General features: G+C 40.0%; 1 protein-coding gene across 1 annotated transcript in view; it reads left to right on the top strand.

Annotated features, from left to right (window-relative positions):
• The window catches only part of LOC311266742 (calsyntenin-2-like), a 151,844-nt gene that overhangs the window by 61,199 nt on the left and 65,105 nt on the right, over nt 1-25,540 (top strand). Inside the window, exon 2 of the mRNA XM_084369264.1 lies at nt 10,511-10,633. Coding sequence (XP_084225390.1) covers nt 10,511-10,633 — 123 coding nt within the window. The remainder of the gene's footprint in view (nt 1-10,510; nt 10,634-25,540) is intronic.

Here is a 25,540-nt window from a genome sequence, read left to right as displayed (position 1 = left end):
TCCCCACTGTGGCTCCTTTTGCCGCCTGCTGCTTTCTGTTAATGGAGATATCACCTCCTCTCCCCTCCTCCCTCCCGTCCCCTTCTCTGTTCTCTCTTTGTTGTCCTTTTCCCTCCACTCCACTTTCACTTCACTCATCTCAAATCCTTCTGTTGTGCCTCTTCATTGGCCCACTCAGTGAAACTAATCGACAGTAAGCCATCGCTCAGTGCACTCTGCATCTCTTTTTCTGCAGAAACTAATCAGAGCCTTTGTTAGTTATCCAAGACACGTTCCCCCCCTCTCATTGTACTGTAAATCAACAAATGATTCATAACACCAGGAAGAGACGGACAGGGACGAAAGACAAATATGGTTTATTATTGAGTGCCATTGTGTAAGGCAGGCAGACTGACTGTCTTTCAGCAAGGCTCAATATTTCCTTCTAGTGAATGCCAAGCGCTCTTAAGGGCAAACAGTTGGCATTTTAAGGCTCCCCAGGCATAGCTTTAGCTCTGGTGACAGGAAATGCCACAGCTATAAAAAAATAACATAATCAGGGAGTTCAACAAATTGAAATGTTTGTCTTGAAGTGCAATGACACCTATTATTGTTTGACGATTGGTGCTAATGCTGCAAATAGTGTTTCTAATGAATTTAATGAAGGAGCAGAATCATCTGACATCAAAGCTCCCATAACTCTTTCAGATGACATGTTATCAGATGGAGGTTACTAACTCTTCAAACTGTTTGAATGATGCAAATATCTAGTCTCTGTTATGCAGCGATGTGTAGGGTACTTTCCTTAATGGTAAGATTTTTTTGTTAAAAACAAATCGCCTAAAATTATCTACAGAATGTGAAGGAATATCAATTTTGATGTTGTGACATCTATGTATTGTGTTGCAGGATCTATTGAAGTTAGCATGCTAACCAGCTAACCATGGCCTGTCCCAGTCCAAATCTCCTGTGCTAGTGGTAAAAACAACACTCCCCTGGTCCTCCATTGATTAAAAAATATTCTCCGATTCTTTACTTGGCGATAAACTGAATATTTGAGAATGTCATCTTTGGCTTTGGAACACTTGGAACTAATTGATAAATCGAAAAGTTACCTGACGGATTAATCGAAGATAGATATCATTTTAGTTGCAATCCTAATAAAAGGTGTGGCGAGATGTAGTAGTATGACATGAAAAGGTCTCGTTGCTCACTCATGTGCAATGCTTGTAATGTGTTACTACCACTCACCCCTGCTGTTATGTGTTATGCCTTTCACAGTCGTGTTTTGGGCTTTCAATCTGTGATGTACTGTTCTTGAGTTTTGACAGGTAAACCCTGTATATCGTATCAGTAGGGATTTTATTTTCAGTTGATAAATGTTGTCATTTTCTGTAACAACTCCACCCACTCACCCTCCCAAAGTCTCCATAAGACTACAACCACAGACCATTAACTTCCTACTCTACACCCTTTCTTCCTTCTCTCCTCTCTTTGTGATTATATTTATTTTTCTCTCTTTTCTTTCAGCAGTAAGTTTTTATTTAAAAAAAAAAAAAAAAAGTTTTACTTCTCACTTACTTCACAGTGTGATTTTTTAAATTTGTTCTCACTAGGTCTTTTTCTGTGGCCATCTATTCTGCAAACACACTCAGAGATGTGCACACTCTGCCCTCAGACAACCCAAAAAACGTTGTTATTTTTTCTTACATTGCACAGCTACGTGCCAAATATGTGATGCCAATTAATCATAGTTGTTTCCTCCTCCCTTCTTATTTAGTTTAGATGCAGTGAGCACCAGGCTGGGGAAAACACAAGGAGGGAGTTGTACGTCACAGAGCAATTATGGCACATCAATATCTCATGTGTTATTCCAGATAGGAAAGCAACCTCTGAATTGTCTTGATGGGATAGTGGGTAAAACCAAATTAAATCAAAATCTCCGTAAACTAATTGTCTTCACAACTGGAGGGGTCTTTTATGGCTCGTGGTTGGTGGAGATCAGAGTTTATGCTCCTTTAATGAGTCGTTGAGAAAGGGAAAAAAAACACTAAAAAAACAACAGCAATGCCTGCAAATCTAACTGTACAAGGATGAAGGGTCCTGAGAGGGAGTGAGTGGGAAGAACTAATGTTCTAAAAAATGACCCACTGGCCAGCTCCAACCTAATTCTGCTTAAAGTGCAGGACTTCTATGCAGCAGTCAATATGCCTAATTACTCTGTTCTCGCTAACCGCATCTTACATTCCAGCAGTGGGACTGTAAAAGTCTGAGTCGATGCTCATAGTACTTACGGACATAATGTAATGATTTTGTCCCCTTCCTCTCTTGGGCGTGAGAGTTTTATAATACCTAATCTACTGCTATTGTAGTCGGTTCCCTTAACGGCCATTGCTATAAATGCATTTTAACTGCCGGTCCCCAAAACCCACTGATGATTGGTCTCTTATTGTACATATGGACTAAATACTATTTTATCTACAGAAAGCAGGTCCTTCTTCCAGATAAAGAATGGTGTCTGGGTCGCCAAACAAAAGATGAATCAATGGCAGAAAAATAGTGAAGTAAAACTATGAACACTGACACAAGACGACCTCATCAAGTCTTCATGCCAAATGTGTTAGCAAACCATTGCCAAGTTACAAATCCATCAGACACAGAGCAACATTAGTATTCATTAAGAGATGCTTCTGCTCACAAAATGGACCAAAAAAATAAAAATAAAGCAGCTGCTCAATGATCCAGTATGTCCACCAGCTAGTTTGTAGCTTCTTGGTTTACTTCCTGGTTATGTGGCCTCACTGAATATGCACAATAGTTTATCCCACTATCCCTGCCCTCGAGTTGCCCCTCAGCTCGTAGACTTGACACTGTGATGATGTCACAGTGTATTAATTTGCTTTCCTAGTACGAATGCAAAACCTCCATGGATCAAAAATTCATAGTCGAAAGAGGCTTAATTGACCATTTTTGCTGTTTGAGGTTTCTTTTAAACAGTTTTACACGTCTCTTTCAAAATGTTTCCGTATGTCAAGTGTCCACTGGGCAAGATCGGAAACTAGGTTGAGTGGTGCCCCTAGTATCCAGTTCTATAACAAATTCATGCACTAGACACTTTTGATGAGTGTTGCTTAAAAGAACTAAAACAGTGGTGCAACGTTTTCAGTTTCTGTTTTGGCAAAAGGTTTCATTCTTCTTCACATGGTACTGAAATGCTTTCCTTCAGCGACGACCCAATCACATTGCGACGAAAAGTCATTTCTGTCAAGCGACATTCAATCCAGGGTTGTCTTCATAGACGAGGTTAAATCAGAAAACATTGGCATTATTGCAAATTGTGTTCTACAACTGTGCAATTGCTATATGATTGATTGCTAACATTGACTTCTTGTGTTGGTTGATTTCTGACCTGTGCCTCCGTACTGCAATCCTCTTGTCATCTGCATTCAGCAGTGAGTTATGTTGAGGATGTTTTCACACACACTACTGACATGGCTCGAACTTGACCATCATGTCTGCTCATGTGTGTCCATGTTATTAACCGCTATACGTGATTAGCTCCTTCATAGCTTAGATATTAAGCTGCCGTCAATTAATGGTAGAACTGTGATGTAATGAGATTGGCTGTTCATCACTGAAGCAATTATCACCTCCTCACTGAGCAGGATGGCTCTGAATCTGCAGTTTAATTCTCTGACCGGTTTTACTGTTTTACTGCTTCATGAACACTTTCCCACACGCATACATCTCTATAAGAGACAAGCCCAGCAGGAGGTGGTTTGTTTTAACTGCCTCATTAGAGAAACCAAGAATTAAAGATATTGTTTAATATTGAGATGCCTGTCATGGTGTTGAGAAAGACTTTTGCTGCTGTCAGATGTAGAAAATGAATGTGTAATCTCATTTGTGAGATAATTAAAGATATGTTGAATTGGCTCTGATTTTCTGTAAAATGAACATGCATTCAGTTAACAATAATTGAATGCAAGTCAGTCGTATTTTATTCTTGTGCTGGTAATGAAGCTAGAAATAAAGAAAAAGTAGAGAGGGGCTTTATCTCTAGGCTGCATGTTTCGACACTCTGGTTAAAAATTAGATTGCGTGAAGGCGACACCAAAATGATTAAAGCGGAGTTGAAGTAGTTTTTTGCAACTAATAACGCAATTGTTGATAAAACCTTCTTAGATATGTAATTAGAAAACTATTATTTAGCTTTTTTAGCTCTAAAATCCCTCTCTAGTTAAATTACTAATCGCCTCATGAGATATCTGTTGTGACCTGTTGTACTGCCAATGTTTTTAAATGATTCATTGCATTTTTTCCTGTAATTTGATCCTTGACAGCAATAAATTGAAGAGAAAAGCTGATGACATGGGACAAATGTGTTGATACCTTGCCATTTTTCTTGATTTTTGTATGACCTTTCGCACATATTGGATGATTTTGACAAAACAGAGATACACAGGAAAGCCATGGTGAATGAGACATATGACAAACAACCCCTGCCAGACTCAAATTAGGAACATGGCATTTTCATGGTACACATCAGTAACATACCCAGTAGCTTGGATTGGAAAGCTACAATGCTAACAGATACCAGACTGTTTCTCTGATTCTCCCTTCTGTCTTCTCGGGTCGAATTTTTTCTCTGCTCATGAGGATGAATTGAGTCATGACTATCAGGGATCGCAGATAAAAACACAGTAAGTTGATCGCGGTGAATTTCCATTATTGGGATACTCGTGAATATACCCACGTGACAATGGGGAGCCCACATCTTTCTAATCAATCCAAAATCCTAAGCCTGTCACCGTGACTGAAGACTGAACTTGCCCATTGTATCTCCCACCAACCCGATATCACATCAAACAGTGTAATAGACTCGCCGGTCCACTGTGTCATTGTGGTGTTTGGCCTCTCCTATCCATGAAAACACAGCAGTCTCTACCGCGATCCAGTTAACACGTAACAAACACACAACATCCAGCTACATTTTCAAAATAAAGGCACCAAAACTACTTGGTTAGGTTTAGAAAGAGCTCATGTTTCATCTAAAATAAATACTTTCCAAAAACAATCGGCACTACTTTGTTAGGTTTAGGTAAAGATCATGGCTTTGCTTAGAATAACTACTTCCTAAAAAACGGGCTGTTTGCATCACACTGAACGCAAACCCTGGTCATCTGATACACCATTTATTTTTCCATTATTTATCGAGATTGAACACTAAAAGAAGACGTGGATGTGATGCAATGCAATACTTATTTCTTAACAAAAGGTGAATTGATTCCAGGCATATTTTGATGATTATCGGGATAATATTGTCAATAGCAAGTATTTTAGCTAGGATAATCTTGACATGAAGGTTTCAAATCATCTCATGCCTAGTGTGGCTCAAAACCCTGTCCTGAATTCAGGACAGGACTCATTTTTTCTGTAGGCCTCTGCAAGATCTTTCCGTACATGGGAGAAATGGATCCCTCTTGGCTTAGAGCTAATATTTGATGATGTATGATCTCATGCATCTAATGTAACCAATAGGAATTGAATTTATTACATTATGAGAAAAATAAATTGAAGGATTTGTGAGGTCCTACAGGCAGCAGCTATATTTCATACAGGAAGTTCTGGCTATTCCTGTCATATCTTCCCCCAATTGCCCCATTTTCTTGCTGTCTCTCCTCCCCTATTATCTCTCTCTCTCCTCACCCCACCAACCCTACTCACCCCACTGCCTCCAGGACTTATCTTCCCTTCCTCTCATTACTCTCTTCTCCTTTCATTTGGCGTCATGTCCTGTATTTCCATTCTCTGCCAATACAGTGTATGCATGTGATGATCTACTTCAGTCCCTGGTGTGGAGTAATGGCGGCTTCCAGGTCCACAGTCACACAAATTGTGTCACCAAGTCACCCATTAATGTAGAGCTGTTACTTTCTGTGGACACTGTATAATCATAATGTGCACGTAGTGTAGGTAAGATGAGAGCATGTGTGCGAGTGTGTGTGTGTGCTCGCCCAAGTTTAATTACTGTTCATTCTACCAGGGCGCCGGGAGGTCACTGTAGATTTGCACATGCTCAATCCGCTCCCTCACCTTTCGACAGCACTGAGGCGACGTCATTATTCTGTTATATTACTGAAATGTTGATGCATCCCGTGGGATCGTTTTTGCCGTTATTTTTCTACTCTTAGCTCCCTGTTACTGATCCACTCCACTTCTTTCATCCGCCTCTAATATTTTTTTATCATGTCTGTAGACTACATTATCTCACTTTCCCCTCCTGGTGCCTAGTGGTGCTTTATTTCTCTGGGGTATTTATGATTTACACTGCATTAAATAAACTCAGAAACTAAATTGTGTATACATTATCAAGTGCCTCAATATGCATGCATTATGAGCAGATAGGTTTTCTACCATATTGCACTGGTTTCTCTAAGCAGATTGACAAGAGTTTATGGCCTGCCTGGTCCATGGATATATTTTTCCCATTCCCAATTTGCTAAACATTCGTGGCTCTTCCAAAATCTAGGGTTAAATCTAAAGTAGGCCCCTCAGCTTTGGTGTGCCATTTCTAAGAACATAAGACTTCGAGAATCAGAAACATCTTTTAAATCTCTTTTCAACACTTTTAGAGACAGGGTTTTTTATGTGATGTGCTGTCTTCTTTCCTTTTTCATTAAGATCTTTCTCTCTCTTAAAGTTTCTCCTTTTGTCTTTCTGTTTTCCCTTTCTTCTTCTACTTGTCATTATTATTACTTGTTGGTGGTTTTGTTGTTGTTGATATTTTTCCTTACGTCTTTTATGGAAGGATTACTCTGATCCACTGCAACATCAAATAAATGCTAATAAGAAATGGATTTGACATGAGTTAAACTGATCAATACATAGCACGGTAATGCAGTGTCTCTTCCAATATAACTCGAGACCCAAATTAAATATAGATTATCAACCGGCTGCGTCCCTACAGTAATATGTTTTCATGAGCCTCATTCTCAGGGGATGACACTAACAGATATTTTGATCTCAGTGCCAGGATGGACAAGTTGACAATCCCCTGCAGTAATATTATTTACAGGAAAGCACTATCTTGTTTCTGGATTTCTGTCTTCATATTACTGTCACATTGGATTTTATCCAGCGCTGTACAAGATCCACTTTTAGTCTGTGTCTTCTACTAAGTGAATTAGTCCTCCATAATGTGCAGTCTGGTGCTGTAATACTGTAATGTCTGCAGATGTTCCTTAGGAAATGGCCAAAGACGCCACACATAATGCAGTCAATGACACTTTTAATCTTATTAAAGGAGGAACCACATGCAACAACGGTGGTTTTTATTAGCCATGCTAGCAGCATAGCTCTGTAGATGTCTGTCATTCATGGTCCCTAGAGGACGGATTTTTGGTTCCTCTACCAGCAGGTAGATATTATTTGCTTTTTGTGGAATACCTACACAACTTGGATGGATTGCCATGACATTTGGTACAGACATCCATGGTCCCCAGAAGATTAATCCACTCAAGACCCTAAATTTTCCTCTTGTACCACCAATCATTCCCATCAGCCTCAGCTGGACTTTTTGTTAAGTGCGAAGTAGCAGATGTTGGCATGTAAGCATGCTAACATTGTCATTTTGAGTATGTTAGTATGCTATCATTAGCATTTAGCTCAATGCAGTGGTGTGCCTCAGTATAGCCTCAAATACCCACTTTCGACCAAGGCAGTTCAGGTGTTGGTTTGGAGCCAGTGCGACTCTGGAGCCAGTTGTTCGTGTTCAGAACAAAGAGCCGCTTACGTCAGTGGCTGGGGGCAGGGTAATCGCTTATGACCACAATTTTTTTAAAAACCAGAGCTAGTGTAGTGTGTAGATTTGCACTATGGACCCAAATCGCAGCAGCATTTTTCCAAGGACCTGTCAATGCCAGCCACTGTAGACATGCCAAGCCAATAGCAACACAAAGAGTTGGTGTAGTCAGCCATAGTTGTTCCTAGCAGTGCTGGGAAATTGGAGAGTCCAAACCAGCACTAGCACCAGCCCAGAATCAGCACTTGGTTCACTTTGGTCGAAAGGGGATAACGGAGCCACCAGCATTGATGTTGGCTTTATTTCCATTTCAGAGATGATCTCAAGGTAAACTGCTGAAAGGTATATTTTGTAGCAGGGCTGACCTTGTCTAGGCAGCTGCTCCTGGCAGAGTTTTTTCACTTCATCTGCAAGCTTGCCTCAATTTTTGTTTCATTGCTGGAGCTCAGTACAAAAGTGTCATGGATGAATACCTTCAACGCGTCACTAATGGCTTTACAGTACTACACGTCATGAAAGCCATTTTGGAAATAGCCCATTTCCATGGTCTGATGTGTGCTCTTTCTACAAAACAGCTCTTACATTAGACTCCCTTTAAAGAGTCGCAGCTCAGGATGCTTCAGCCGCCACCCAATTTGTTTGGGATAAATGTAAGACCTTGAGCCAGAAATTGAACCTGCCATCCATGAGTAAACTGCACTAGCTGTGGGCTGCTATTAGACTTAGTGAAGACATCTTCAAATGTAAATTAAATGCTGTGCGAGCATGATGGATTAATATGCATTTACATTGGCAAGTGCAAGCACATAGAAATGAGGACTCCATTGAATAATGCACATTTTTATAGTCTGTTTTATAGTCACCTCAGCGCCTCAGTCTAATGTCGTCTCAGTTTTGAAGAGTCTCTTTGTTAGGTTATTTCAGCTCATTTCACAACTACATTTAGTTGGAAATTGTACTAACACAAAGGAATAAATATAAAAAAAGTTGTGAGTACTGTATAGGGGTGATCTTGTACCTACAGTACACCATAAAGGTGTGTGGGCTGGTGTGCGTTAATGCACTGATTTTCCACCATTACAAGCAAAATATTCCAGGTGTAAAGACACCTAAACACTACTCTCCTCTCTCCACTTTCCAGCAGAGCGGAGTCATGCTGTTTGCTGCAGTGCTTTCTATCTCCTGCATGAGCATGAGATGAGACTCCTAGTATGAATAATGTCTTCCCTCGTGGTTCTCTTTCACTCCCTATAATCCACTCTCTACTCTGGTCTCAGCAGGACGATAGTCCCATCTACAATGATCAGTAGTCATCAGTCTCTGTCATTGAATTAAAGGAGTAGAAGCCGAGTGTGAGTGAGAAGTAATACAGAGCTACAACAGTTGCATTGTAATGATAATCATCTCATCATTATATTGTTTTTTTTTGTCATTAAAGTCAAACAAAGCAAAATGAATGCTGAAGTTGTAAAACAGCCATGTTTAATTGTATTGTTTAATGTCCAACTTTTTGGTTGTCTCAAACAAGCATTTTTTCCTTTTCACCAACCTAAGTCGTTTTTCTTATATTTTCTGACTTTGAACATTTTCTATCAACTCACGAAGCGACAGAGAAAATGGACTAGTAGGACAAAACTACTGAAAATCGTCCAAACAGATGAAAAGCTGTGAGAAGGTTTCAGGAAGGGTTTGATGCATTTTAAATCACTGCCAGCTGGACGTGTCATCTGCTCATTGGCATGAGACAAAGCGTTCCTCTTCAGTGGATTGAAAGGTCAAGTTGCCGTCCCAGCTCCCTGCGAGGAGTGAAACTTGTACACTTGTGGGTTTGTGTTGCACATATGGTTGTTCTCGCAGCTCTCTCGACTTGCTGCAAGAAAGTGGGGGAAAGTTTAATTTACAGTGTCAGTAACTACGTGTGATGGTGATCTGCGTTAATCTCCAGCTCATCCTCCCGACTTTTCAATCACATCTGTGGCACGGATGTCGGTCGAGCTCTCCATTTCGTAGAAGACAAGAAGAGAGGTAGAAACTGAGAGAGAGAAAGAAACCACGAGAATGCACTGTAGAGAGGGGAGATGGTGCTGGAAGAAGGGTAAAGATGTAGAGGTCATAACACAGAGGTATAACAAGGTTTTTAAAGATTTTCTGAACTGCTGTTCTTTTGTCCCAAACAAGTCAAGGCATTATAAGTTTAAAGATTTGCTGCAAGTACCCCATCGAACACAACTGGAGACACATGGTCGCTACAACTTCCCCAGGCCAACAGAGTTATTAAAGGCAAGGAGTGTGTACAGTGTATACAAACTGAGAGGTAAAAAGGAAAGGGGGGTACCAATGTTAAAAGTTTCACCTTTATTCTTCTCGTTTCTTGTAAAAGTGTGGAATTGTGTTGATTTTGGCTCTCAGTAGTGCTTTGTTAGAGAACACTTAGCCTTTTTCCAAAGCAAGACAGTCACAGATTTAAAGCTATACAACCATCATCAATAATGTTTTTCCACAATCTTTACCCTCGGACTTCCATTATTCCTGCTGTCATCTGTAAAAAGCGAAGAGATCAATCACGAACCATGAGCATGATCACAGTCTGCTTTGTCATTCTCTGTCCTCTTGAAGCGACTCAGCATTTAGATACAGATAGAAACAACAAAACATGTAAATTACAGTAACATCCTTTTAAAGAAAAAGTAAAGACGGTGAAATTTATATTGTTTCTCTCTTTCACAGTCAACAAGCACAAGCCGTGGATAGAGACGTCCTACCATGGTGTGATCACAGAGAACATGGACACGGTGCTGCTGGACCCTCCGCTGGTCGCTCTAGACAAGGATGCCCCGGTCCCCTTTGCTGGTAGGAAAAACAAATACCCTCACACGCACAGAATAAAACATCTGCCGTACAGTCTGTGCACACTAAAGTATCCACCTACATTTAGAAAGCACAACGAACACACAGCATCCACAACATCCCACACACATTGTCTCCTAAATCACACACACATATAGCGGCCGAGATGCCTCGGTACTGTGTGCAGGCAACTGTGGCAACAACACAAGACAAAAACAGATGATCCAACAGTTCTCTGTACTCACTGTTTGTTATGGAGACTGAATTCCATTTATCACCCTTAGCAGTCCTAAACAAATGGTTGTCTTAGAGCCCTTGCATTTTTTATTTTGTATTTAATTGCTCAAAAACTCCCAGAACAGAAGGCTTACAAATAACTTAACAATATATATATAAATATTATTTTGAATATCAATATGTTATTTTCTGCAAATAAATACTCTGAACTGTTCGATGCTGTGCCCCAGTTTACATTTAAACCATCTTAAAAATGTATTTCAGGTCTTTTAAAATCACAATTGCATTTTGAGTTGGATGGAAGAAAGCTCAGTCAAGCTGATTGATTTATATTGATAAACTTGACACGCCTGAGGTTTGGAGTTTAGATGCACCTTTTTCACTCCCCTCTGACGGGGGGGCTTTTTCTAACGGAAGCCACGTGTCTCTTTTCTTGCTCCGAGTCTCGTTTAACTTGACCAAAAGACTGTCCTCAAAAGATCTTGTCAGCTTTTATGTTGTGACAATGTTAATTTTGACCTCAATTTACCAAATTGAAACCTCACAATAAGCGAGAAAATATTGGCTGAATATCGTGCATTTCTATGATGAGGCACTTTTTTTCAATGTTCTGACTTCACAAGTTAATATCGAGTATTAATATTAATCTTTCGAAATGTTGTATGCCTAGTCGTACATAGCAAAAAGAGTAGACCTTGACCTAGGGACGTCCCCTCTAGCAGTATTTAATGGCAGTATAAGATTTATAAATGCTCTGCGTTCACTGAAGGTAACTGTAGTTGTTGGAGAAAGGTTTCCATGTCTTGTAGGCTAATGAAGATTTGTCAGTTAGTTCATGAAAAACAACTAGAGGACAACCCTTGTTCTTTAACTTCTGACTGCTTCTCATGTTTTAAGCAGATATGCCACATAGACTCACAGAATAGGTTCTTGTAATGAGTGATATCACTATAAAGCTCATCTCTACATGATTGTTTCAGGTGCTGATTGTGTTGTTTAACAAGAGCTGGAATCATACAGCCGTCACGGAAGTACAGCAGGGCTGACAGTGACGGGAGGGAAAGACAGAGAGAGCTGTTATAATTGGACAAAGTATTCAGAGACTCAAAGGCAAACGAAGAGGCTTTTTGGCAGCTAACGCTTAACAGCTCATTATGGCAAAATGGCTCCTATTAATCCCAGCTCTGACAACCATGGAAAACTGATACTCCGCTATTTTTCTCCCTCTGTTTCCCTTTTTTTGTGTGTGTTTTTGTTCTAATGGCACAGCCATAATTTTGTGTTTTTCAGCGTTGCATGTGAGCTGCTCTGTAAATAATGGGTAAATATAGCTGACCTTGGGGAGTGTGAAACAGTCTGGATCCATGTTAAAGGCTCTTTTGTTCTGCTTTTCCTCACAGGACTTTTAACAGCCCTGTGTTGTACATATACTGTCCAGCATAGCCCAAATACTATGGCATATGTAGATGTACTGTATATAAGATTTAATGATCCTTTAGAGGGGTTTGGGTTTGGATTTAGTCATCCAAAACATGAAAAAAGATACAGAATACATTATGCAAAAACTTCTTTCATCTTTTATTCATATCACAAAAGTGGAGCTGCTGAAGATTTTCCTCACAGACTTTGTTCCTCTTCAGTCGAGCAGTACTGACTTACAGTAATTTACAGTACATAGCTTTCCCTGGTAACCAGATCCGTGACGGAGTAGAGGTTTAACGACACCAGAACGAGCGGTCAGCCAGACAAGAGAGCAAATTAATTTTGATTGTTTTTCTCCATGATTAAAACTTTGGTTTGTTGACTTGAGAAGGTCAAGCTGGGTGAAATATCGCCTTAGAGAAATAAAGCAGAGCTGTGCCCTGGCTGCTGAGTGGTGATACTTCTCTCCTTGTTTTTTATTGCATGCGGTCTACTGAATGAAACTCATACAATCGCTACCAAGGAGACACAAAAAAATGGCAAAAGAGCATCAAAAGAGCAGCTCTGTCCCAATTTATCTTCCTTTACAATTGTCCGCAGCTACAGCTCTTTCTGTGTTTTGCACAAACTCACACAGAGCCCCCTCATCAAATCTTTATCTCAACCCGTCCTTCCATCTTCCTCTCTGCATTCCTTCTTTCTCAATCCAGCCGTCCTTTCTCCTCTTCTCTATCTCCACACTTTGCTCTTAGCGAGCCCATATACAGGCAGTCACTTATGCACTTCAGACACTCTCATCAATCCAGGTTTTGTTTTACTGCAGAAAGGAGTAGGCCGTCCTTCTGGCTCCACATTAATTGCAGTGTGAGAACAGACCAGGATTGTTAAGTACTTGCCTCTTTTCTCCTCTCTTGTCATCCTTTATTCCCTCTCTCATCCGCTGGCCCTCCATCACTAGTGCCCCTCCTCTGATTGCCCTCATATTCACTTCATTCCCCTCCTCACCTTTTTATCTGGATATTATTTCTCTCCTTTCCTTCATGTCTCTCGCTCTGTCCTGCCGTCTCCTGCGGTACCACATTTCACTTTGATGCAAACTACCCACAGTGGGCCTAACTTGAACATTATACGCTGAGACAGGCATCCTGGAGATAAATTGTTATTACCGCATGCCATGATGGCATCCTCTATCCTCTGCCTCACCCCCTCCTCCTCCAACACCTCCCTTGGAGCAAAGGTGTGTGGGTCGAGGAGTATGTGCTGATCGAGCGTTCTCAATCAAATTAGCATGAGGAATGGTGGCAGTGGACTGGAGGGTGCTGCGAGGCAGGCAGGCAGTTTCATTTGCTTATTCTTTATCTCAAGGCCACAGTCAACAGGCACGGATTCTACCCATTCATCATGGGACCAGAATAATGTGCTGTGGTATATTGTTTCCTCTGCCGAACTCACTCAGGGCGAGGGAACAAAAGTAGTTGGAGAATTGCAGGAAAAGGGAGAATGGATAGCTGGGAGAAAAAAAATGGAGGAGACAGATGGACAATGAAAGTGAGAGAGGGTCATCGCTAGCTGCTGCCACAACAAAACAGGTTTGATTATTCCTATCGGTTGGTTTAGGCTCTTTGTGTGTGTGAGTGCGTGCACATGTGCGTATGCATGTGAATGTTTGTGTAAACTACATTTATCATCGTTCTCAGCGTTTATTTCAGTAAGTTCAGAGTTACAGTCAGCCAGGTTTCCATCTCAATGTATCACACATTAACCGAATGTCCAGAAAATCAGGTGAGAAAATGTGAACGAATGCTCATTTCCATCCACTTATGAAATTATTAGGAGTTGGTTCATCGAGATAAAACAGTAAGTGACACTAATTCTTCACTTGGGTGCGATTATGCCATTGCAGAGGAAGAGAGAACAACAAGATGATGAGCCTGTCTAACCTCAAATGGTGAAAAACAATGCAGAAGACATGTTTTTACATAACTTTGCTTTGCCTGTCAAAACTCGTTCATTCTCTAAACCTCTTGGTCATGGCTTTGGTTAGATAATAGGGACTGTTAGGGGTAATAGGGATATCATTGCTTCGATCCAACCTTGCCCTCTGTGTTGAAATTGCTGACATTTATCCAACGTCCATCATTTTCCACTATGGAAAGTTCCTTCCATTTTCACAGGTATTTGTGTAGAAAAACAAAGACAAGATGGAAATAATTTACCTTTTCTTTGGTGTGAGTCACCCATTTTTATTTTTTTTTACCAAGCACACACTCAAAATCAATGTATTTATTTTATTATGATAAGCTAATAAGTCATATATTTTCCATAAGTTTAAAGCCAGTGGTGAACAGGATTGAAAATGAAAATCATGCTATTTAAATTACGTGGGCATGCATTATTTACGATACCTGACTTGTTAATGAGTCACAATGATGGATGGTTTGATAAATGGAGTGAAAACTGGAAAAATGCCTTCATTTCTGTCAGGAATGATCACATCATTTTTGCCAGTTGTAGTAATGAACACAAACAGGAGGTGGTTCATACCTCCCCATTGCTTTCTCCAGTCATAATTGAAATGGCTAGGTGGGCTGACAAGTTCTCATCACTGCCTAATGCTCTGCTGCATACAGCTGTATTGTCTTTTTTTTCTTTATACAGAAACGGTTCTACCGTGACAACAGTTTTTATGTGCTGTATCTCCCAAAATATTTCCCATCTGCTCAGAAACAGCAGGATGGGATATTACAACAATCTAAAAAGAGAGACAGGACATTAAGGGGGGGGGGGGGGAGTAAATAAAGAAGAGAAACTAATTGCATGATCGCATTTCAGTACCAATTTTGGTTGTTAAGCATCGTCACATAACACCAAAGTGACTTTCACAATCTACCTACAGTGACTACCTGAAAGTGAAACTGCAGCAGGGTGACAAAAGCAGAGGTGCTAATTAAACTGTAGGGCCCAACAAAGCAGGAGATATGGCACACTTCAAAAGTGGCGAGGCAGAAGAGGAAGTGGAACAAGGAGGTAGAGAGGCAAAAAAAAAAAAAAATGGTTAGAAAAAGGGAGCTTGGAGATGAAAGAGGGAAACAAAGGTAGACCCAGAAAATGGGGGTATGCAGTGTGTGTGTGTGTGTGTGTGTGTGTGTGTGTGTGTGTGTGTGCGTGCGTGCATGTGTGTGTGTGTTAAAGAGAGAGAGAGAGAGATGGAGAATAGAAAGGGATGTGATGGATCATCAAAGGATAAGCGAGGGTATTGAAGGGACAGTCTGATCAAACCACACAGGTGTCTCTCTGTCTGCCCCGAGGAGAAGAGGAACATATCACTTTGCCCGCCCCTCTCTTTCGTTCTCTCTCACCCTCGCTCTGTCCTCATTGCCTTTGTGTAGCTGTTAAATTTCTGCAACGTGAGGTAGCAGTGAGGCAGGTCTGCTACATGAAACAGACGCAGAACATGAAAGATGCTTAAAGGGCTAACACCCACCTGCAACCCGGATTTCTCTCTGCCGCAGCCGTCATTAGCAGAACCACATGATCATCTCAGTTTATTTTGTCCGTCTCTTGTCTATTAATATTGGCCCCTTGATAAAATTATAACATCACATTAATACATTAAGGCACTCATCGATATTTTTATGTCGACAATGCTCAAGTGACGTACAATATGTAAAGGAATGTCCAGTTTAGCATCTTTCAGCTCCTTGTTTTGGTTTGACTGTGTTTGTTCTGTGTCATGGCTCTTATCCACGATGTTTCTAGCTGCAGCTGTTTTTAATGAAAAGCTCTGATAAACGAATTGTACTTGACCTGCCCTGACAGCCCGTTCACACTCCCAACACATCAAATACTCCAGCCTGGTCAGTGGCCCTACGCTTCAAAGTATGATGGTGTAGTTGTAAATTGATTCCAATTAATAATCTCATACCAAGTCCACAGTGGTATTGGCGTTATTGTACAGTTTTGTCTGTGCGAGCTTTTCTCCTCTTATTGTATCCCTCCATTTTTTCTGTTCTGAGCAGGAGACTGGCTCTCAGTCAGCTGTCAGTGTGTGTATTGATATCTCCTTCTTGCCTCAGGACATGAGGTCAGTGCTACGCCTGCACACCCATCTCTCCGCGTTAACTCCCAGCAGGACAGATATATTCCCCCTTTTTGCTCCCTCTCAGTCCTCTCAATCCTTTTTCTGGTTTCCCCCCTTGCTCTCACTGTCTCTCTCTCCTGCTCTTTCTCTCACTCCTCCGCCATCACAGTAGATCTTCATTTGGGCTTGTCCAAACTAACCCACAGTCATATTTTGTGCCGGAGACAATGACAACATCTTATTTCGAGGGAACCAAAGAGATATCGTGTTTGTCACATCGTATTGATTGTTCTCTCACTTGACCTTGTATCTGACCTGCATGTTTGCCCCCATGATGGTTACCTCCACTCTCGCTGCGGGGCCTGTTGTTTATACATGAGGAGCTTTAAAAGCTTTCCGATTTTAGTCTGATCAAATAATCGTAGCGAGAGGGAGACGTTAACATTTTACTTCGAAATGTTAAGTCTATTTAAACTTTTATATTTCCTAAAATTAAATGTCAAAGTACAACAGATTTTCCCCAGAACCGAACAAAATTAAAGAAGGTTACTGTTCTCCATCATGATTATTGTTCCATTAGTTTCTCCTGTTGATTAACACCTGGTCATGATATTTTCTCATTGTTTTAAAGGATAAGTTCACCCAAAAATGGAAATTCAGTTATTATCCACTCACCCCCATATCGATGGTGAGGTTTTGTAGACCAAAAAAGATTTCTGGGAAATTATTTTCACTCTTGAGGTGTGGTCGAGCTTGTGCACCCACTTCAGGCAGAGTGCGCGCTAACGCTTTTAGCTTAGCAACTGCAGTGCAGATTTTGGCTTAAAAGGGTGTAAATAACGCATTTCAAATCAATTTAGGATCTCAGGCTTTCAAGAGACTTGGATTCCACCGTATGAGTTGTAAGCAGCCATTTTGTGTTGTTTCCTCAGTTGTTAAACAAGCCCCCATTTACTTCAGTTGTTTAGAAGAAGACTGCAACACTGTTTTGCTGTGAAGCTCCAGAAATGTTTTGTGAACAACGAAACTTCACCTAACTTTCCATCCGCATGAGGCTAATGAGATAATAACTGATTTTTCAGTTTTTGGTGAATTTACCATTCAAGGTTGACGTAGCAAAATCAATCAGTTGTAAGGGAGATAGTTTAAAAGTTTAAGCATAATGGGAAAGTGAAGCAAAAATGAAGACGCACCAGGGAGCATATATTGAATAATGATTTCCTTTATTCTAGGGCTGCAGTTGTTAATTGATTGACGACTTATGGGGATCTGTTTTATTACGATGTGGCTGACAGTGTTTCAATGTAGCAAAGGCTAAAGACAATATGTGAGAGAGAAAAGCCACTGAAAAATCACTTCCACATTCCTGTTGGTGGCAGTTGAAATGAAGCACAGCTAGAGTTGGAGTTGAAACAAAGGATATTATAACTAAGTAAAAGCAGAAGGTGTTTAAAGATGAACTTATACATGTGGGAAAAGGTACATACTGTAGATCTTTCCATTCATAATTTCAAATCATGAAAAAGTAAAAATCTCAAATCTTACTGAGTCTGAGAGAAAATAAGATGAAATCACACCAGCTGAACCATTGTTTCTAGATCTGAAAGGGAGATGCACAAAACCCAAGAAAGAGATGCAGCGACCAAGTTCAATAAATATTTGTGTTTTCACTCAATATCATAGAGGGTGGTTACATCATGTTATGAAAAGTCCCAATTAAAAAGCCAATTTAGTGAGAGACAAAAGAAACGGAAAGACACTTTATTATTGACTACACAATTTATGGACTCCACAAAACACTTGCTACTTAGCCTCCAGGTGATGTGTGTGTGTGTTTGTGTACGTAGACTGCTTCTATAAATGTTTATGGCCTTCTGTTGTCAACAGGATATAATGGATTACACTTACTGTGGCCCCTTTAGACCCCGTCTGTTTTTGACTGTACCATTAGTCTCACACAGGGTTATTTAAGGTTGTACTCCTCTGTGTTTGATTTACTGCTTAAGACAGATAGAGTGTACAACCTTAATTGATTATTTTTATTAAGTCATCTTGTGTTCTGCAGTATTGAGTTGAGCTACTCTCAACTGAGACAGATTGCATCCCTCTCAGTGATACTACAGTAATAGTGATAAGGCAAGTTTAACACAGAGGAAGAATTTTCTCGCTATCTGGAAGAAATTGCTCATACTTTTTTGTTAACCGATACCTGTGATCATCCAACAGATTGTTCCAGGGTCTGAGGACTCTATCTATGATAGCCAAAAATGCTAAGTTTCCAGTTTCTGAAAAGATAGACCTACAATTTTCTGGCACACTCTGACAAGTGGGGAAGCCCATTTATATGATGGGAATCACCACCGCTCTCTCTGCTGTTGCGGCCAGCTAATTGGATCCATATAAGATGTTCAGAGTAATTACACGTCCAGTAATGCTCCACTGGAGCTCAGTCATCGATGGATTGTCAAGTTGCTCACAGCGTCAAACAACCTCTTAGCCTCTGATTGACTTTCTGGAGGACCCAGCCCCCTCCCTTATTACCCTATTACCCCCTTATTCTATTCTGCACTGGATTTGTCTCTCATTTCTTGACACCAAGTAATGATTTTCAATTTCTCGAATGCTCTCGATTTCTTTTTTTTGCGTGCTCACTTGTTATAAGCTGAGGCTGTGTGTGTTTATATGCGCTCTTCTTTGTGTCTATGAGGCTATAGTGAAACCCCTGACAATGTGATCTACTGTCTGTGGAAGATTGTCTATTAATGAAAAAGTATCAGTGCATAAACATAAGATATACATTGCAACTAGGGCTCCTACTTTCATACTATTTATGCCCTGAGGCAGCTGCAGAATATGATAAATTGATGCATAAAGATCATGAATTTCACATCTATAAGAAAAAAATGCTTTGTTAGCTCCAATAATCTTCATTTTTAAATATAATGTTCAGCATGTTACATTATTTCCAATCGTATCTTGACTGCACTATTACATCAAACATATTTATTTGAGTTTCTTTTTTAGAAAAAAAAAACACATCAAACCAGAAAATTGTTGCGTGGCGACAGAAAAGAAAGGAAATTCTCTCTTTTTTCTAGTCCACAGAAATGACAGTGCTCATCAATATCTAAAATATCCATATTGGATCTTTCTAACACAAGTTTTACTGGGTAAATGCTATGCAATATTCTATAGTTATCGCTGTATATCATTAAAAAAGGACGACTAAAAACTTAATCTTAATGAAGGGAAAGGAACTTAATTAAGTGTGTGGGTAACGTTAACAGCTCAGTCCTGCTCCTTGGATTTGTGAGACACTCAAGCAAGCCACAATATGCCAAGCTTACCTGAGATAGTAGTAAACCTGCCAAAGACATTAGTTAGCCTTCATACTAAAAGACCTTTCTCTTATTTAATGTTCAAAGTGAAAATATTCTGTATATGAACTACAGGTAGTAGCCTTTGTAAGATAATCATTAAAACAGGATTATTTTGGAACATATCAGTCTAATCTTAAATATATCCTCATGATATTACTAATTAGTTCACCACTGCAATACAAGAACAATGCTGTTTCTTTATTTAGCACTGTTTTTCTGGGTTGGATGCTGACAGTGTCCCTTAGTCACGCTCCTTTACTTTCAGTATTTTTTAAATGACTCAGACATGCAATAAAAAGTAAGCTGTACTCAGAATATTCATCCAATTTATGGAGCTATCGTTAGCTTAATTAACTAGCTAGTTAGCTACAGCTTATAAAATCTACCAGCAACAGCTGATGGCTAGAAATGAGAAGCTACTTTTTTTTATTCAAGTGCCAATTCTTCTCAGTATGTGTGAAATAATCTATAAAATGTACCATATAGAAATCTGACAATAGTTTTGCATGTAGCAGTGGTAATAAAAAGACTGACTTTCTTTTATCGACACTTGTAAAAATGTAAAGACAAGATGATGGAGATAATGTTCGACTTAGTGGTAGACTGACTGACTGAACTGAACAGATTTATTCCTGTTTCAATATTTTATTTCACAGTAGTTTCTTGTAACCTCCTCTGCATTCAAATGTGTCTTCCTTGTGCCATCTGCAGAGGAGGGGAGCCAGTGAAAACTTGTTTACTGGCATTGTCTGTGTTTGGTTGTGGGAGCCAGACAGGAGGAGGTGGTAGGTAAAGCAGCAGCGAGAATTGCTGCCTCTTTTCTCAAAATGACGACTGAAAGAACCTGTTCTTCAAGGAGAGAGCGCTGACCCATGGTCGTGATGTGAGCTGAAATTACTTAATGAAATGTGCTGTGAATGGCAGCTGAAACCAATCCAGTAATTCTCTACGTTCTCTCGCTCCTGCTCTCCCCCTCTCTGACAGTGGTTTGACAGGGCTTCAGTCTACTGACAGGCCAATTAGACAGCAATTTGCATATCTTCCCCGCTCCATTTGCCTTGTTCATGTGAGCATAAAATAGGATGATCTGGCTTTTGGACCTATGTATGACATCAGAGTCACACAGACCAACTGTATCCTCCATCGTCCATGACCCCTCCACCCTACAACCTCCACCCCATCTCTGTTTCATTGTTACTGACTCGAACCTCTGTTGTTCTGTCACCTCTGTCTCATCCATTCCCGTTCCTGCTTATCTTCAGCTTTTCTCTACCCTTTTAACTCCCTCTCCTCTCTCATCATAGTCATCATTCTAATTACAAAAGAAATAAACAAAAGGACAGCGCTCCCTGATTGATGTTAATTGAAGATGTTGATTGTTTTTTATTTTCCAAGAAACCACTCAGTTATAATAAAATATGTTATGCCCACTGCACAATACTGTATAGGGCAAACTAACTAAGATCATTTATACAAACATTATCCAAGAAATAATACTCCATACGTGTGGTATTCTGTGTTAGAAATCCCATGATGTCTAGACAGCACTGTTGCTATTTGTTAGAAAGGCTCGGCCAACTTGCTGAAGTAGTAAACTAGGTTTCATTACAAAGAGTCAACTGATGTGACTGGTTGTTTTCAAGTTGTAATAGATTTTGCAAGGAAACAAGATAACACGGGCAAGTCGTTTTTTATTTAGAGAGCAGAACTCTCTACAATATATAACAACATACAGATTAGATCTATTATGTTGTTGGTAACCACTGTATAAACGCAGCGTTACAACCGAGGGTGAGCTTTACTGTCATATGTAGGATGGCTGTTGTGCCAATAATGACAATAAAGATCACCCTCAAATGTAATATTGCTTAATTTTAAACGTGGGCTGGTTCACTGGACAGCCCCAAGGGTCCAAGAATCTTGAATGGAAGCGGTTCAAGAACCAGAGCTAATTTGGTGGAACAGGAGTTTTAATTTGGTGGTAAATGTAGGGTCTTTCTTATATATTGTGTTAATATACCCTATGACTACAGTCTCCTTTTAGCTCACCCCGCCGGCAGATGACTGCTGGCACAGTAATGTCAACATAATAATTTGAGTAATATCTTGGCAGCACAGAAACACAGAGTGCTTTGTTTTGTCTGTACCTTTCTAAAATGACACACTCCTAATTGTGTATTAGAATACAATGGTATTACATTATAAATCACTGAATATGTGCAGTTAAGCGCAGCACATTTACACTCATCTGTTACAAGCAAGTAATTAATATAATCCCATTATGCAGTCAATCTAAAATTCATAGATCGACAGAGAATCTGAGGCTACGAGGGACAGATGTTTGTGTGTATCCTGACTGCCAACAGTCGTGAATCGTGTCCTGGATTGTTTACAAAATGGCCCTATAGCACATGACTGTGCAGAAGCTTTATTAAAGCTGTAGCCTTATTTAATAAGTAATACGTAACCACGTACCCCTCAATTTAATGCTTTAAGGTTGTAGTGGATCAAGAAGCAGAAGCGCAATGGTAACAACGTTGTTTTTATCATCTCTGTTCATTACAAACAAACAATTCATTATATCCTCTGCTAGACCACAAAATTATATTAGTATATTATCCATTACAGAACCCAGTGAATCTGAATTATTAACAATGTGACTGTAAGTTAAATTAAATGATGAGTTTTTGTGAAAACTCTTGAGTACTCAAGAAAGTCCACTGAAACAATGTAAATGGATTAGATTATTTTTTAACTGTATAAAACAGACATTTGGTTTAACTTTTCAAATGATCAACTTTGGTGTAGACACTGGGTCACAGACCAGACTAGAAAAACATGGTTTAAATCTGATGGATGTCGTGCTGTTTTCTGTCAAGGTGAAAGAGACAAACAGCCCTTTTATTCAGTGGTGCCTCAGCCTGAGAGACCTTGAGATTAACATCTGTGTTAGAGAGAGACAGAGAGAGAGAACAAGAGACAGACCCAGAGGTTAAATAAGGACTAATAAGTACAAGAGAGACAAAGTTTTTTGTTTTGTGTTACTTTTTTCTTTCTCACTATTCTTATCATAAATGTTTAACACTCTTGTTTCTGGGAGCACCACAACAAAATGTAACCTGAACAATCTCTATCACATCATGTTGTTTGTTCCAGCCACATTTTAATTTTGATTTTAATTAATCTTTACCCTGGTTACTAGGTGTTTTGGATGGAGACCCAGGGAGAAGACTGGTAAGACTGGATGGTCCTCAGGGAGTTATTAGCTGATAAAGAAGTTTAAATTGATACAAGATTTTTTCATGGAAGTTCATCAACTCTTTTCAACACATCCTTCTCCAACAATGTTGAATTACACTGCAGCTGAATAATTCATTGTATTGACATGTTTGATGTGCACATAAGCGCAATAGTTTGGTCCTGGTTGCACAAAATTCATTACTTCAATTAGAGACTGCAGATGAAACAGCTGCCTTCTGATGGCTGTAAAGAGAAAGGCCGTCAGTTGAGACTTCTAGCTGTGGTAGAGCACACGGCTGGGAGGAATCACTCATTAATCTCTATTCTGCCTCGCTAACGTTAACGACACAATCGAAATAAGACTTTTGTATGCGTGATCACATGTCATCTGGTTGAAAACGTAAAATTAAAGTGGAAAATGAGCAGAACATGAATAAAAAAGAGTTTTATATCATATTTTCACCAAATGATGTAACAAAAGGGAATATTACGGGAGACACATGGAACAAATCCCTTTATCTCTTTTATTTAACCTGGACAAGAATTGAAGTGCGCTTTTTTGTTTTTAATCTTCCCTTCCCCCCCGTCATACTCTCGGGGTCCCCCCCGCTCCCACAACATCATCTTCAATCCGTTTATGCTTATTATGCTTTTTGATAATATGCTTATTATTTAGTCTCTTTTCTACTGTCTGCCATAAGCGTCTCAGCTGTTCACTTCTCCAGAATGCTTCCAGTTTACTGCCAGTTAGCTGTTAGATTGCCGCTGTTCAATAAATTAGATTTCATCCTCATGGTCCAATCTACTCCTAATTAAGTGCCTCAAACACACAAACACACACATAACCTTAAGGCAGAGTGTGTACTGCTGGACATGGGTCTCCAGGGTCAATTATGGCAGTGTAATGATTGTAATTGGCTAATTTTCAGCCCATTACCCTATTTTATGTCTCATGCAGCGGGTCGTAATTTAGTGAAGGAGTGATGGCCGGTCTGGCTCTCTGTGATAGATGATAGTCAGCGCGAGAAAGGGGGAGCTCCATCATTAATAGTGTCTAGGAATGAGCTGTCATGTCGGCAGGCCCACACACAGGGACAGAGTGGAGGACGAGAGGCAAGAGGGACTGCCCTTGACGCAATGTGAGTTCAAGATTACTGGCAGTTTACATGTATTCTGAAAAGCATATTTAGTTTGACTGTATTTAGAAGCTAAATGTCCATATGAATGGAGTCAAACGTCTGCACAGAGTCCAGAATTTCATGAAGTTGTCAAGATTTGTCCTTTTCTCAAGGCCTATTTACACATCTCATGTCAACAAGACTGAGTATAATGAGACCTTGCCTTATGTCTTTTGGAGAACATCACTTAAGTGTCTTCTCCAGTTATATTTTTCTGCAGCATGTGTCTTCATTCTCAGTGTATTGTGCTCACAGTTTGGCATACCAATCACAGCGCTAAATCACCTCTCAAATGGTCCCACAGGATCTGACAGCTGTGCAAGTGAAATAAAGATTTTTGTGCGTCTTCACCTGCCACCGCGCCTCCTCTGGGCTATCAGAACAAAAAGAAAAGAGGAGTGCTCACTTTTCCAGAAGTGCCAGAATGTGTGAAAGGCAATTCCAAACGAGTGACAGAGTAATGGATGAGGGCAGCGAGGGCCATCAGTCAAGTGCTGAACTAAGTCAGAGTTCTAGCTAACATATACTTACAACCACTCTCATTGCATCTGCACTAGCTTCAGATGACTCAGTTTCGCTCCCAGTAGCAGGAAATTACTCTTGAAAAGTTCACAATACAGATATGTTTTATGAAGAAGATGTCCGTTAAGTATTTTGAAATCATCGCTACCGTGTCACTGCGACGCTACACTAGTACGAGAACAATTTCCAAAGCTGACTGCTGAGGTCACCAGTCATTTCAAGAGAAATGTGGCAACATCAAGAGTTGTTGTACATCATTAGTGCTGAAAATATCCCATGATGGCATCCAAATAATCAAGTTAAAGTCCTTAAGAGCCATTTTTCTTCTGTTCACATCCCTAGCGGACGCTGGAAACAATAGTAATGATATTAGCTCAAAGTAAATATAGAATGCCCTCTGAGCGCTTCACTTCCAGTAAGCAAACAGACTAACAGGTATTAAATAAAAGCATAAAAGACAAATTTGTCCTTTAAGCAGAGAGGTTTATGGTAATTTTATTTGATAATTAGTGAGAATGGTTCAATGCAGTCTCGTAAATGCTCATAATTGGTTTAAAAAAGAAAAAGAAAACACTGTGCTCGAGGATTCAGCACCTACAGTATATGTACTGTGCATCTTGAGCTCTGCAGCTCTGTCACTGCTGAACTCACTTATGATTTCCTGTCGTGTTATTAGTATTCAGTCACAGGTTTTTATCTCGTGTTTCTCCCCTGAGGATTGCTTTGTCTCTGCTAATTGTGAGAAAGCAAGTGAGAATAAAGGCAAAGTGGAAGAAGAGGGAGAATGAGGAAAACTCCCCTATGTATGTTCTCCCTCCCTCCCATTGCACAAACAGATGAAGACAGTCTA

The sequence above is a fragment of the Pagrus pagrus genome (genome assembly GCF_965226575.1).
Source record: "Pagrus pagrus genome assembly, chromosome: 12".
Taxonomy (NCBI): domain Eukaryota; kingdom Metazoa; phylum Chordata; class Actinopteri; order Spariformes; family Sparidae; genus Pagrus; species Pagrus pagrus.
Note: the sequence above shows the minus strand (reverse complement) of the source record. Positions and strands in the feature narration are given on the sequence as shown.